The sequence below is a fragment of the Zea mays genome, chromosome 10 (genome assembly GCF_902167145.1).
Source record: "Zea mays cultivar B73 chromosome 10, Zm-B73-REFERENCE-NAM-5.0, whole genome shotgun sequence".
Taxonomy (NCBI): domain Eukaryota; kingdom Viridiplantae; phylum Streptophyta; class Magnoliopsida; order Poales; family Poaceae; genus Zea; species Zea mays.
The window spans coordinates 87491262-87505134 of NC_050105.1; the positions used below are offsets into that span (position 1 = coordinate 87491262).

Genomic DNA, 13873 nt, shown 5'->3' on the forward strand with positions numbered 1-13873 from the left:
CTATGCCGGGAACACTTCCCTGGGCTTGTCGAGTACGCCGGAGTGACGAGCCCAGCGTACACCTTCGACCACTACGCCGTCGCCCCCGATGCAGTAGATCGGGACGGCAGACAATTCAACAACAAGGCGGAGCGGGTCAAGCAAGAGCTGTGGGTAAGTCTTTCTCGCACTATATTGTTTAATAAGTCGCATTTGTTGCATATTCTTTAAATAATGTATGGATACATCGTCTTTGTATGTAGGATTTCTTCAGGTGCGATGCTGGATACGAGGCCAGGGCGGATGTGGTGTCTACGACGTGCTGTAAGAAGCTCGTCGTGGACATGCACTACGAGGCGCGCATCCAGGCCATCGTCACTTACCACGGCTCCGTCCTTGGGGAGAAGGTGACCAAGAAGGACGCCCGAACCATGTCATTGACTGCGGACCAGTACTTGCAGGTAAATACAAAACTTTATTATTGGTACTAAATATGCTTATTCTTATCTTCTGATATGCGGTGTACTTATATTTTTTTAGATGATTCCTCATTGGTGCGCCGCGCATCCTGAGTGCTGGGAGAAGATGGTGCAGAGGTGGTGCTCGGCTGAGTGGGACGAGGCGCACAACGCTAGCCGGGAACGGCGTTTGCTGATGCAAGGTCCCTCCCACCATCAAGGCAGCCGCAGCCTGGGCAAATACGCGGAAGCATGGGTACGCGCTCTTTTTTATTTAGGTATATAACTTTCGATTAGACATGATTTCTAACCATATCGTTGGTTTTCTCGCAGTCGGCGGCACATGGTGGCGCGCCTTGCTCCACGTTCTCGGCATATGCCATGGCCCACAAGGGGAAGGCGACGTCCGACGTCACCTACAACCCGGATGACGGGCCCGAGGCGTACACCAACCCCGCCATCCACAGCCGACTCAGTGAGTACACCGCAATGGCCAAGGAGGTCCATGGGCCAGATTACGATCCGAGGACCGAGGACATCGACGGAGATGTCCTCATGAGGGTCGGAGGAGGCAAGAGGCATGGGCGGTACTGGATTGCCGACGGGGCAATCGACTCGTCCTCCACTCCCACTCTCTCTCAGGTGCGAGCAAGGAGCACGAGCGCGAGCCCAGCCATACGACCTCGGCAGGACACCTCACAGCATCGTATCCAGCAACTCCAGGTTATTCCTTATCTATTCATCGTTCATTAATTTTTATATATCTTCTCTTTGCATTATCGTAACATTAGGGCGAAATATTACAGACTCAGCTAGATGATGAGAGGAGGCAACGTGAGGAGCTGGAGAAGAGGATGTCGGATTTGTTCGCGTACGTGCAGAGCCTTGGCGCCGCACAGGGTCATGCTCCACCACCTCCGTTGTTCCCTGCAACTGACCCTGCTGAGTTCACTACTCCTGTGAGTATCAAAATTTTAGTACTGCATGATATATATTCATATGTTCTCACACATACAATCTATTCTCTGTGCAGCGTCAATCGGCGGCGTCGAACAACCCTCATGCTTCGTCCAGCCCTTCGCCGAACCAGTCCAGATGCCCACCTCGTTGATGATCCAGACTTGGTCTTGTGAGTGTTGGTGATGTTTGGCTAGACTTGGTCTTGTGAGATACTTGGTGATGTTAGTGATGATCCAGACTTATATCTGTTTTGTGATGATCCAAACTTATATTTGTGAGTGTTGGTGATGTTAGTTATACTTGGTCTTGTGAGATACTTAATGAGACTTATGTGCTGTGAAACCTGATTTATGTGGTGATATTTGTGATATATATGGTGTTGATGATAAATGTGTTGATTCTGTGATGCGAATGATATATAATGTGATGTGAATGATATATATCTTTTGTTTGTTTGGATGGAACAGCAAAAACAAATAAAAAAGGGACATCCTGGTCACTTTGCCGAGTGTAACACTCGGCAAAGGTCGCTTTGCCGAGTGCTATGACCATGGCACTCGGCAAAGAAGGAAACCTGGGAACCGGTAAAGCCATCTTTGCCGAGTGCTGACCATGGCACTCGGCAAAGAAGGAAACCTGGGAACCGGCAAAGATGTCTTTGCCGAGTGCCGTTGCCAAGGCACTCGACAAAGGGACTGGCAAAGGGGCCCACTGGAGGGTTCTTTGCCGAGTGCCAGTCCACCAGACACTCGGCAAAGAAACCTCCTTTGCCGAGTGCCTACTAGGGCTCTCGGCACAGAGACTGGCTGTGGGGTCCACTAGACCAGTCTTTGCCGAGTGTCGCCGTTGGCACTCGGTAAAGGATCCGTCACCGTCACTTGGCGCCGTGACGGTGACTTTTCTTTGCCGAGTGCCAAATGGCACTCGGCAAAGTCTTTGCCGAGTGCCCGACAAAAAGTACTCGGCAAAGAAGCTGTTGCCGATGTACAGTTCGCCGAGCCTTCTTTGCCGAGTGTTACACTCGGCAAAGGCTTTGCCGAGTGTAAAATAGCCTTTGCCGTGTGTTTAGAACACACGGCAAAGAAGCTGATTCCGGTAGTGTTGTCTCCTGTAGTGGATGCTGCTTCAGAAGATTTGCATAGAGAATTGTGATGTGGGCTGTAGTTTTATTGTAGCTATATCGATCATCCCGTAACCAGTTGAGTATGGCATTTGATATTCAGATGTACGCAAGGCACATTTGTACCATCTGTCGTTGTCTTCTATATTTAAATAATTGAACCTAGGCGTGTTCGATCAGTTGTTGTGACTATTTGTATGTTGAATCATACAAGCGGTTCAGAATTATTATGGTTCTATTTGTTCATATCGTCTCGATCTGTTAGAATTGATAGTGGTTGCCTCATTCGAGTCTAGCTACTTCTGGGTTCAGTTTGCAAAGGCAGTTGCTAGACGTGTAGAATTATTATATATTGGATAATATAATCGTATATATCTGGACTTAATGTATATCTAATCACATAGCAAAAACTACGAATATATAGAAAGGAAAAATGTCTTATAATTTAAGATGAAGGAAGTACATAGTATTATATATAATGAATAAATAGTTAAGAAACATGTAATAACTGTGTTCTATTTTGATTAGAACCAGTTGTACTTGCACAGGCTAGCTAGTGATCCGAGCCGGCCGAGAATCTGTTAGCTGCTGTTGACGACGTTGCAGTACTTCCTGACCTGGCCGGCCGTCCCGGTGAGCACCTGGATGCTGCCCATCTTGAGCAGCGCCGTTTGGAACTGGGTCATCCAGGCGGCAGAATCGGCGGAGTTGTTGGCCACCTTGGCCGCCGTGTAGGTGGTGTTCATGAGCTGCTGGTCCGAGACGAAGAGCACCTGCCCGGTCATCAGGTTGCTGTAGAACTGGTTGCTGAGCGCGTTGGGGTCCGTGACCCGGTTGTTGCTGATGACCGGGTCGCCGCCGCCGCTGCCAGGCGGCGGGCACACCGTCTTGAGCCCGGCGGCGTAGGTGGCGTTCATGGTGGGGTCGACGGTGGGGTAGAGGCGGCCGTTGACGAAGGAGCAGTGCGCCTGGCCGAAGGAGTGCGCGGCGGAGAGCGTGACGAGGTCGTCCACGTCGAGTCCCTTCTTGGCGAAGTTGCTGACGAGGTCGGGGAGCTTGAAGGTCGGGGACGGGATGTTCTGCAGCACCTCGATGAAGCTGGAGACCACCCCGTCGCGGCGGCCCGAGGGCATGCCGAAGCCGGCGAAGCCGCCGGAGACGACGGCCGTGTCCCGCGCCGCGAACGCCAGGATGTCGGCGCAGGAGACCACCCCGGGGCACACCGCCTCCACCGCCGCCTTGATCGTGTTCACGGCCGCGTACCCGCGCAGCGCGATCGCCTTCTTCTCCACCTGCGTGTTGCTGCTGGTCGGGTCCAGCAGTATGGAGGCGTCGCAGCCCTGCAAATTAAAGCCGCCGGGGAGCCGTGCATCGTTAGCATACTATATATAGTGTTTACTACGTACTGCTCATACGTGTACGTACGTACGTGATGTTGACAGTATTACTAGTATATATCGTTAGCATACTATATATACGTGTACGTACGTACGTGATGCATGCATCAAAATGTCCTAGCTAGCTTTAGTATCAATGCAAGATAATCGAGGATGATCAATATAATTTTTTGCTAGCTATACATACCCTGACGAAGCAGTCGTGGAAGAAGAGACGCATGAAGGCGGCGCCCATGGTGCGGTCGTTGGCGATGATCCCCTCGGTGACGTTGCGGACCGTCGCCTCCGCCTGCGGGCACGACGCGCCGTAGAAGTTGTACTGCAGCGGCGGCGACTGCGCCCGCGACGTCGTCACCGTCGCGCTCAGCGCAGCAGCGAAGACGAGCGTCATCAGCAGCAGCTTGGCGTTGCATGTCCACGTCCACGTCATCATCAGCATCGCCATGATATGCGCTGCTTAGTTCTTCAGCGCGCTTATAGTTATATATCTCGCCTAGCTAGCTCTCTTTGATCCTCGATCGTATATTATTAACTTATACCCAAGATCTTAGAAAGCTGCTAGCAAGCTACAAGCAAAGTTGCGCTCTAGCTAGCCTGGGGAAAGAGACGTAAATGCTTGGAGTGGTGGCAATGCGAGACACCAAGTTAATTAGCTAGGGTATTTATAGAGATGAACGCATGGCTTTATTAGTATTTTTTTAAAAAAATAAAAAAATCGGTTATCATGTTCGCTAGCTGCAACAATTATGCTGTTGGGAGGTCGTTAGCTGGTACACGAACGCTGGAATCGTAGCTGGCGATTCAATTGCAAAGGCGTGTTGTTGACATTGCCAGTTTTCCACTTGATCAACAAGCAGAATATATATGCGTGCTGGCTAATTTCTTCGTTCGGGAACAATAAAATCGGTGATATGGAGATTTGTTAGGACATGACCCATTCCATCATCGACTAATATTTAGGCCGGTTGTGTGGTCGACTCAACTGCATGCTGGCGTACGTCAACGCCCTCTCTACAGAGAGAGTGAGTGGACATTGGACAAGGCATAATAGGTTCCAAATAATGATCGAGTCCAATAAAATCTCTAGATAATTCCTTTGAAAGCACTACTACTGGTAATCTGTGGTATATATAATTAATATACTACTACATGAACCACAAAACCGAACAACCAAATGGATAGCAGAGCTTTTATCTGCTGGCACGCGTTAGTAAGGTCTCAATATGATTATACTAAAATATTCTTTATTGGTGGTATATATATATATATTTCTATTAAGAGCCCTGGGCTCTATATAACTGTGGAGAACTCCAACAATCAAATCTGCAAATCCGTTTAAGCCCACGTCCGATCACTTTTTATGCAAGCGAACTGATTTAGCGTAAACGGAAAACCACTTTAGCGTAAACAGAGTAACAACCGCGAGCCCTCGTTCCAGACAAAGCGGCTTAGGCCCACTTTCCACGTGGTCAACCATATCTTCTTTAGTCAACACATGTTTACGTTATTCCATTCTCCTGTTTATACACAATAGCGATTTAGCGTAACTACTTCAGCCGACCCACGTTCCAGAAATACAGGAATTGGCCCACTACCCCACTTCCCACGCGGTCAAACATTTCAATACCCTAACCCCCGCTTGGTCAACCTTCCTGGCCGACTCGCCGCGATTCTTCAGGCGTCGCCATGGCGATTCGTCTTCATCCTCTCCCGCCAGCGCGATTCGCCGTCCTCCGCCGTCGCACGCCCTCAACTTCAATCGCCGCCGCCGCTGACAGTATCGTCGAGCCACTGCCGCTATCAATCCTCCGCGCCCCGCGTCACATTGGTATACGTCCGCGGACGATCTGTCATCCGGATTCCAAGGTGCTCGAGTTCCTCTGTTAAATTTATGCCTTACAATGCAACTTCCTAATCTCCTTCCTCCCCTCCGGCAGTGCGAATCGCCTTCATTTGTCCCCGCGCGAACTCAACCCTAATCGGCATCGCCGTTGACAGTGTCGTCGAGCTGACCGCTGCTGTCAATCCTCCGCCACCGCGTCACATCGGTATTTTACACGCCCACCAACGGTCGTCCTCTACTTTAATTTCCTAGGTTTTTTCAGACAGGAGGTCAGAACGCCTACACCCATAGTAGCTTTCATAAGAGAATTTGATATTAAATTGATCTTACTGTTCTTGTGTGATTATGTTTTAGTTTTTTATCATAGAGCCTGTAGCTTTGATAAAGGTTCACAGACCTATTGTTTTAGACTCATTGAATGCTCAAATTGTGTGGGTGAAGATATATGCAATGATGTGAATTATACATACCTTTATGAAGTAGTGGTTGATATTTTGATGTGGAAGCAAGTGTGCTGCTCATGACTTCGTGCTACTATCTATTATTCAGATAAACTGAAATGCATTTCACTTTTTATATACTTATTGGATCATATTTTCACATAAATATGATCATCAATCATGTCCAAATTGCAATAATAAATATTTGAACTTCTGGTTGCATGTTTTGTTTTAGTCATGTATAAATGTTTATGTTGCTGCTTATTAACTACTACTACTGCTGCATAAATATATATATTTATGAGGAAATACTGTTTTAGATGAACATTTTGTTGGTTTGCATATATGTATATGGTAGTCTACAATACTCTCATATATAAGGTAGGGATAGGGAGCTTCTCCTTCCCTCTTTGAAAGCATATTTGCAGCACTTCCGAGTATGTGGTATTCCTAGCCTTGAACATCAAATTTAATCATAAGAAAATCAGAATAATTGCCAAACTGTAATGCCTTATATGAATGCACATTTTTTATGCACTATGGCAACCAATCAATCATGGTTTGCTACTTCATACTCAGGTTGCAGTTAATATTACAAACAAAAAACATTCTCTTGTTAGACAAAGTGAACTGAAGCATGATTGTTGAAACCGAGACCATAATCACCAATTTGAGACCATACATGGTAGAAGATTATTTCTTCATTGTGTTATTTGCAAACCCAGACCATAGTTACTTGAACGCAACAAAAATTATATCAACCCATTAATTACCATAATCAAACACTGAAATGACCCCAAAACCACAAGGATCTTGAAATAAAGATCATACTCAACTGACCTCTTTTTTCTTATCATACTCAACTTAAGTCACCAACCCAAACAATTTAGGTGGTTCTAGATATGTAGAAAGGTCAAACAACAGGCATATCTCTACAATTTAGACGGTTCTAGATAAAAACGGGACAAGACTGCATAAGTCTAGAACTTGTAGAGCTTGTTTAGTAACATACATCAATTCCAGAATGTGATTCAGTCAGTTGGATGTTTGCTTTTTTTCAAGTAAATTATTAGAGTTTTATTATGTAAAAGTGTTTCAGATGCACAGTAAGGGTCTAATATCCACGTAAACTAATATGTTATGAACTGCAGAATTTTGAACTTCTGGTTGCATGTTTTGTTTTAGTCATGTAGAAATGTTTATGTTGCTGCTTATTAACTACTACTACTGCATAAATATATATTTTTCTGAGTAAATACTGTTTTAGATTAACAGTCTGTTGGTTTGCATATATGTATATGGCAATTTCTACAATGCAATGATACGATTTTTTTGATGTTTTGTTCACTTACCATTTATGTTGTTAGGGTCATATAACACAATTGATGAATTATAATGGGTATGACTGTGTCGAGTGTACAATTAGTTCGTATAATCATTGGTGTATATGTTGATGTAACTCAATAAAGCACATATGCTTTACATTGTTCCTTTGCAGGCTGCTGCTTCAATAATGCGGAAGGTTGATCGACCCCCAACCAATCCGAAGCGTTTAATCATTGAGTCAAGTCAAGAACGTTTCAGTGTTGATATTCCACGCTCGACTGACATTGGAGACCCTACAAATACGCAGTGTGATGGTGATCCTCCGCAGCATAGAAAGAGGGGTGTTGCTGCCGATGCTAAAAAGATTCCTATGCCTAATGTGGATGATGATGATGACTTTGAGCCACCAAAAAAGAAGTGCAATATCACAATGGATGCCCCAAATAAGACGCAGGTGAGTTTACAACATTGCAGAAATTAATCATTTCCAATATTTTAATCATGCATATAATCACAATACATACCTTATGTGCTGAAAGATATAGCTTTCTACATTACCTTAACTCATTAATCCAAAACAGTCATAGGCCAAAGAACTTTGTATAAATAAGAACACATAAATTGTGATATTTAAGTATTAACATATTTATCCATCTATCTACCTTTTCATTACAGAGACTCAACATCAGATGCAACCCAGGAGATGTTCTTGCGTCCATTCAGATATTGAATGAAAGGCAACGTCAAGCTATAGTCAGAAAAGACTTCTTCAGTATTCTTGACATGACAATTGATGCAATTAGATGTCGAACACTTCTTTGTTGGCTCATGCAGAAGCTAGACCCCAGAGACATGACTCTTCGTATTGGTCCAGACAAAGAACTCAAAATCACCCAGCAGACTGTCCATCAGATATTGGGTCTTCCAAATTTGGGTGGTGGAAAGCCACTTAATATTGATGAAGCGAACGATGCGGCAACACTTCGGTCCTCCTTGAATATTAGCAAGGATGAATTTGTTATTTCAAAGCTACAGGACAGATTGAGGCTAGGCCAGGATGATGATCTTTCTATCAGATGTTTTTTTATTCTCTTCAACCGGCTGCTATTCCCAACAGCTAGCTGGTCGATTTCTTATAATGAGGTTCTACTTACAGAAGAATTAGAGTGGTTCCCTCAAATTGATTGGTGCCATCTAATTTTTAGTGACCTATGTGAAGCTGCACATAAATGGCACAATAGGAGCATTAATAATGTGTCGACGATGATATACGGCTGTTCCATCGTTCTGCTTGTAAGTTTCATACTTAATTTGGCAAATCTTTTATTAGATTAATCAATTGCAATCTGAAAATACATACATATATTATGTGTTTACGTTCATTTGTATATGACTCTCATGATATATATATGTTATGTAGTTGTATTATTTGGACCACTTGCACCATGTCGCAGCTCCAAACAACAAAAGTGGCACTCCGCGCATAAAGTATTTTAATAAGAATATCATAAGAGCGTTGTCAATGGCTGATAAGCGGAAGCCTCGCCAAGGTGGCGAACCATTTGGTGTTTGCCCTGTGAGTCTTCATTTCTTTTATCATAATTTTAGGTTAATGCACATTTTTGTAGTGTTTACATTTTGCACAAAATACAAGGCGTCATCTATGTTAGGTGTCATCACATCATATTTTTTTTGTTTTTTACAACAATGTTATTTATGACTAGTTACAAATCCAATGATTTTAGTAGTCATATCATGATCTCAATTCATGGCATGAGTAAATCCATATACATAATTATTAATTTTCATTCGGTTTCATCAGTTTCAGAGCAGCAGTGAGACTTGTTATGTCTCAAAATCACCATCTACTGGTCAGCTTGAGGTTAGATCACATACCCACTATGTTCTTTGTTTGTCTGTTTCTTTACCATACTTATTATATCATTATTATATTTTTTTACTTCAGTCTCCAATGAGGCCAGAAACAGTTGATGAAGACCCAAATGAACATGGTCGACTTCCCAATATAAACATCCAACTGCCTCTTATGCAAGACCTGATGGCAAATAAGATCTAGATGCTTCCTGTACATCAACACCAGAAGTTCCAAGCTAAGTTGATTGATTATGACTTAGAGGTTGGCAAAATATTTGCCAATATCAAGCAATGTTTGAATAATATTGGTACAAAGCAGTCCAAGCTAGCTGCTACATTTGGAGAGTTGATTGACGAGGTTCTTCGGGCTGATGAATCTGTTACACCTAATACTATTAGTATTTAAGCTTAACTTATATATATTTTCTGTCTTGATAGCGTGCATTTCATGTTTACATATTATGATTAACGTATACTTCACCTTTTTTGTGCAGCAAGGTCAGATAGTGCCAGGTGGCATAGTTGACCATGACTCTGGCCCAGTATTTGACAAGACTCCTATTGGGAGTGTTTGTGCACCAGACATCTTCCTATCTGAATTAGAATGTACTCGCGCTCTTCGGGCCTACTTGTGTTCTAAGGTCATTGAATTGGACAGGTACATACTTTTCAAATTGTTTTACTTGGCATAATGTTTAATTCTTATTTATTCTGATTGATCAACATCATGGCAATGGTATAGATACTGTTAAGTTTTATTCAATGTTTGAAGGCAATAAATCATTATTCCCATTTAGTAGCTTAAATTCAATGTTCAAATTGCAGATATATTATGTAATTATGTATCTCATATATACAAATAACAGTTGTTTTCGTTGTTGTATGTTCAATCTTTTCATTTGTAGAAATATAATTGACTTTGGTGAACATCGTGCCAATTGTCGTGACATACAATAATCTTTTGCTGATGGCGCGTGTCTCGACAACGTGTTTATGCAATGCTTCATTGAGTGTGTCCGCGATGACTGTTCTAAACATATTCCTCCACTGAATGCTCACTAGCTCATTCTAGATGTTAATGTTGGGGTATGACTTCTACATTTATACCACTTTTTTAAATGCATAGCATATATGGAAAATACATAATACTACTCTATCCTATTAGGCTATATTGAACTTTGAGGAGCAGAAGCAACATAGTAAGTCTCCTCGTCCATTTGACCCTTCAGTTTTGGAGAGTTACCTCTTGAAGACACTGCCTTCCTTCAAGCAGCTGGATGAGTACAAATCAATAAATTTCTGTTCCCTGACCCATCACACTCTCACTGCATTTTGCTGCATTTAAATTTCAATCAAATCATGCATATCAACCATAGTGTATTCAACATTTTTTATTTCCATTTTTTTACATGCAGATAATGGTACCCATGCTACGTTCTAGACATTGGACATTGTATGTTGTTAATCTTCAGATTGGACGCATACATGTGTTAGATTCCAACCCATATGGACCAGAGATGGGTGGGACTATCTGGAAGAATTACCATTGTATACCTATGGATATGGGTGATAGGAAGGTTTCATGGACCAGGTTAATAATGAGTAGGCTCAATCTAGCCATACAAAATGCTCGACCAAGATCAGCCCTCCCTGCTTTTTTGAAGTACCCTATTGAACTCTTGAATTACTGCCCAACAATGAAATTGGGGTCTAATGATTGTGGATTCTTTGTTATGAGATACATGCAGCACTACGACTACATGGATGGAGCTATCAATGCAGTCATTGATCCGGTACATAATATATAGATAGTCTTTTTTTTGTTATGGCATAATGTATGTGTAGTTATGTCTAACTCACCTTTTCCTTATATTGGTTTGCAGGATAATTAAGAGGACATTCGCTCTCTTGTACTGCAGTACATAATATTCCATCGACTAAACAGAAACAGCTACATGGTTTCACGTCTGGATAGATTCATGTTCTCTCAGTAGTAGCCTAGTATAGTTTACTCTCACTGAATGGTAGTCTGAACATGATGGTCTGTTGGCTTTTGTTGGCTTCAAGTTATTTCAGTACTAGCCTAGTTTAGGGTACTGTCACTGAATGGTGTTGATGTACATATTGGTCTGTTGGCTTATGTTAGCATTCAGATAATACTTTTGTCCATATGCGCTCTTAGCAAAATCCTAGATATGTCGTTCCAGATATGTTTTAGATGGACATATTTATATATGCTAGTTATGCACTTTATCATTTGTGTTCTGGTGTGATTATGCATCTATCTGCAATGGTTTATGAATTTTTATGCAGTTTTTATGATATTTGCAGCATATACCTAGTACTTCAATGCATCGACTATTTTTGTTCAGTTATGTACGTTCTTCAGTTCTGCTCTGGCGTGATTATGCATATAACCACTACCGAAATCGACGGCTTTGTTGAGTGCCTGAAGCACTCGGCAAAGCCTTAAAAACACTCGGCAAAGTCTTTGCCGAGTGTCGCACTCGGCAAAGAGGGCTCGGCACACAGTGCATCGACAAAGCCTTGTTTGCCGAGTACTTTTTCTCGGGCACTCGGCAAAGTGGTTTGCCGAGTGCCAGAGAACACTCGGCAAAGAAAAGCAGCCATTACGACGCCGGGTGACGAAGACTGCGTCTTTGCCGAGTGTCTCAGGTGACACTCGGCAAAGGAGTTACCTTTGCCGAGTGTCTGCCTGACAGCACTCGACAAAGAATCCGCCAGAGGGGTCCCCATGTTAGGTACTTTGCCGAGTGCTTGGTATGGCGCTCGGCAAAGCGTGCTTCTTTGCCGAGTGCCAGAGCCATTACACTCGGCAAAGAACCTATACCGGTGCCCAGGTCTTGGTTCTTTGCTGAGTGCTATGGTTCTGACACTCGGCAAAGAGGTGCTTTGCCGAGTGTTACACTCGGCAAAGTGACCAGTACACACCTTTTTAATTTGTTTTCCATATTCCATCCAAACAAACAAAAGATATTTCACAGATATCACATATATACATCACAGATCATCACAGACATATAAAGCCAACACAAACAGTATTAACACAAATTCTGACATAAGTATTCAACATAAGTTGAGAGGTTCTCAACACAAACAGTATTAATAGAAGTTCAGAACTATCAACACAAGTTCACAAGCTCTGACAAGTATTCAACATAAGTTTTGTGTTCGAAACACTAAAAACATAACTCTCATGAAGGTGGGCGGTTGGACTGGTGCTGCGTTGGGCTGTACCCTTCATGAGGGTTGTTGGATGCCGCCCCAGATTGGCCCTGCACGGAGAAGAGATTGCATGTGTTATACTAGATGCATTACCAACATGTAACTACAATTTTGATACTCACAGGAGTATGGAACAGAGCAGGGTCAACTGCAGGGAACAATGGAGGTGGCGGAGCGAAACCCTGTGCGGCGCCAAGGCTCTGCATGTACTGGAACATCTCCGCCATCCTCTGATCAGCCGCTAGGCGAGCCTCCAGCTCCGCCTCCCGCTCCGCCATTATCCTCGCCTCCATCTCTTGACGTTCCCTCCTCTCTTCTTCTAGTTGGGTCTGTAATATTACAAGCCAACATTATAGTAACTCAAAGAGAAGGTATATAACTCAAGGAAGGACGAGTTACAGAAGCATTAACCTCGAGTTGCTGTATGCGATGCTGTGAGCTGTCGTGCCGAGGTCGTATGGTTGGACTCGAGCCCATGCTCCTTGCTCGCACCTGAGACAGAGTGGGAGTGGAGGATGAGTCGATTGCCCCGTCGACAATCCAGTACCGCCCATGTCTCTTGCCTCCTCCGACCCTCATGAGCACATCAGGGTCGATCTGCTCGGTGCTCGGATCATATTCTGGGCCATGGACCTCCTGCGCCTTGGCGGTGTAGTCATGAAGGCGGCTGTAGACGGTGGGGTTGGTGTAGGCCTCGGGCCCGTCATTCGGGTTGTAGGTGACGTCGGACGTCGCCTTGACCTTATGGGCCATAGCATAGGCCGAGAAGATGGAGCAAGGCCGGCCACCATGTGACACCGACTGCAAGAAAACCAAAGAGATAGTTAGAAATAATATCTAATCAAGTGCTATATACCTAAATAAAAAAGAGGGCTTACCCATGCTTCTGCATATTGACCTAGGCTCCAGCTGCCTTGGTGGTGGGAGGGACCTTGCATCATCATACGCCGTTCCCGGCTAGCATTGTGCGCCTCGTCCCACTCAGCCGAACACCACCTATCCACCATCTGCTCCCAACACAGAGGATGTGCGGCGCACCAATATGGAATCATCTACAAAGTAAACACGTAAAGTGCATATCAGAAGATAAAATAAAATTCATGCATGGAGTACTGGTAGCAAACATGCATGACTTTACCTACAGGTATTGGTCCCTGGTCAACGACATGGTTCGGGCTTGCTGCTTGGTCACCTTGTCCCCAAGGACGGAGCCGTGGTAGCTGACGATG

At 44.0% G+C, this 13873-nt stretch overlaps 1 protein-coding gene across 1 annotated transcript; it reads right to left on the reverse strand.

Moving 5' to 3' along the window:
- Positions 1-2918: 2918 nt before the first annotated feature.
- On the reverse strand, positions 2919-4548 carry LOC103641348 (peroxidase 2-like). The gene is made up of 2 exons (XM_008664700.3): positions 4102-4548; positions 2919-3857 (listed from the first exon to the last, which is right to left on the reverse strand). Exons 1-2 carry the CDS (start codon positions 4357-4359, stop codon positions 3099-3101), a joined length of 1017 nt encoding a protein of 338 aa, XP_008662922.1. The 5' UTR covers positions 4360-4548; the 3' UTR covers positions 2919-3098.
- Between the last annotated feature and the right edge of the window lie 9325 nt (positions 4549-13873).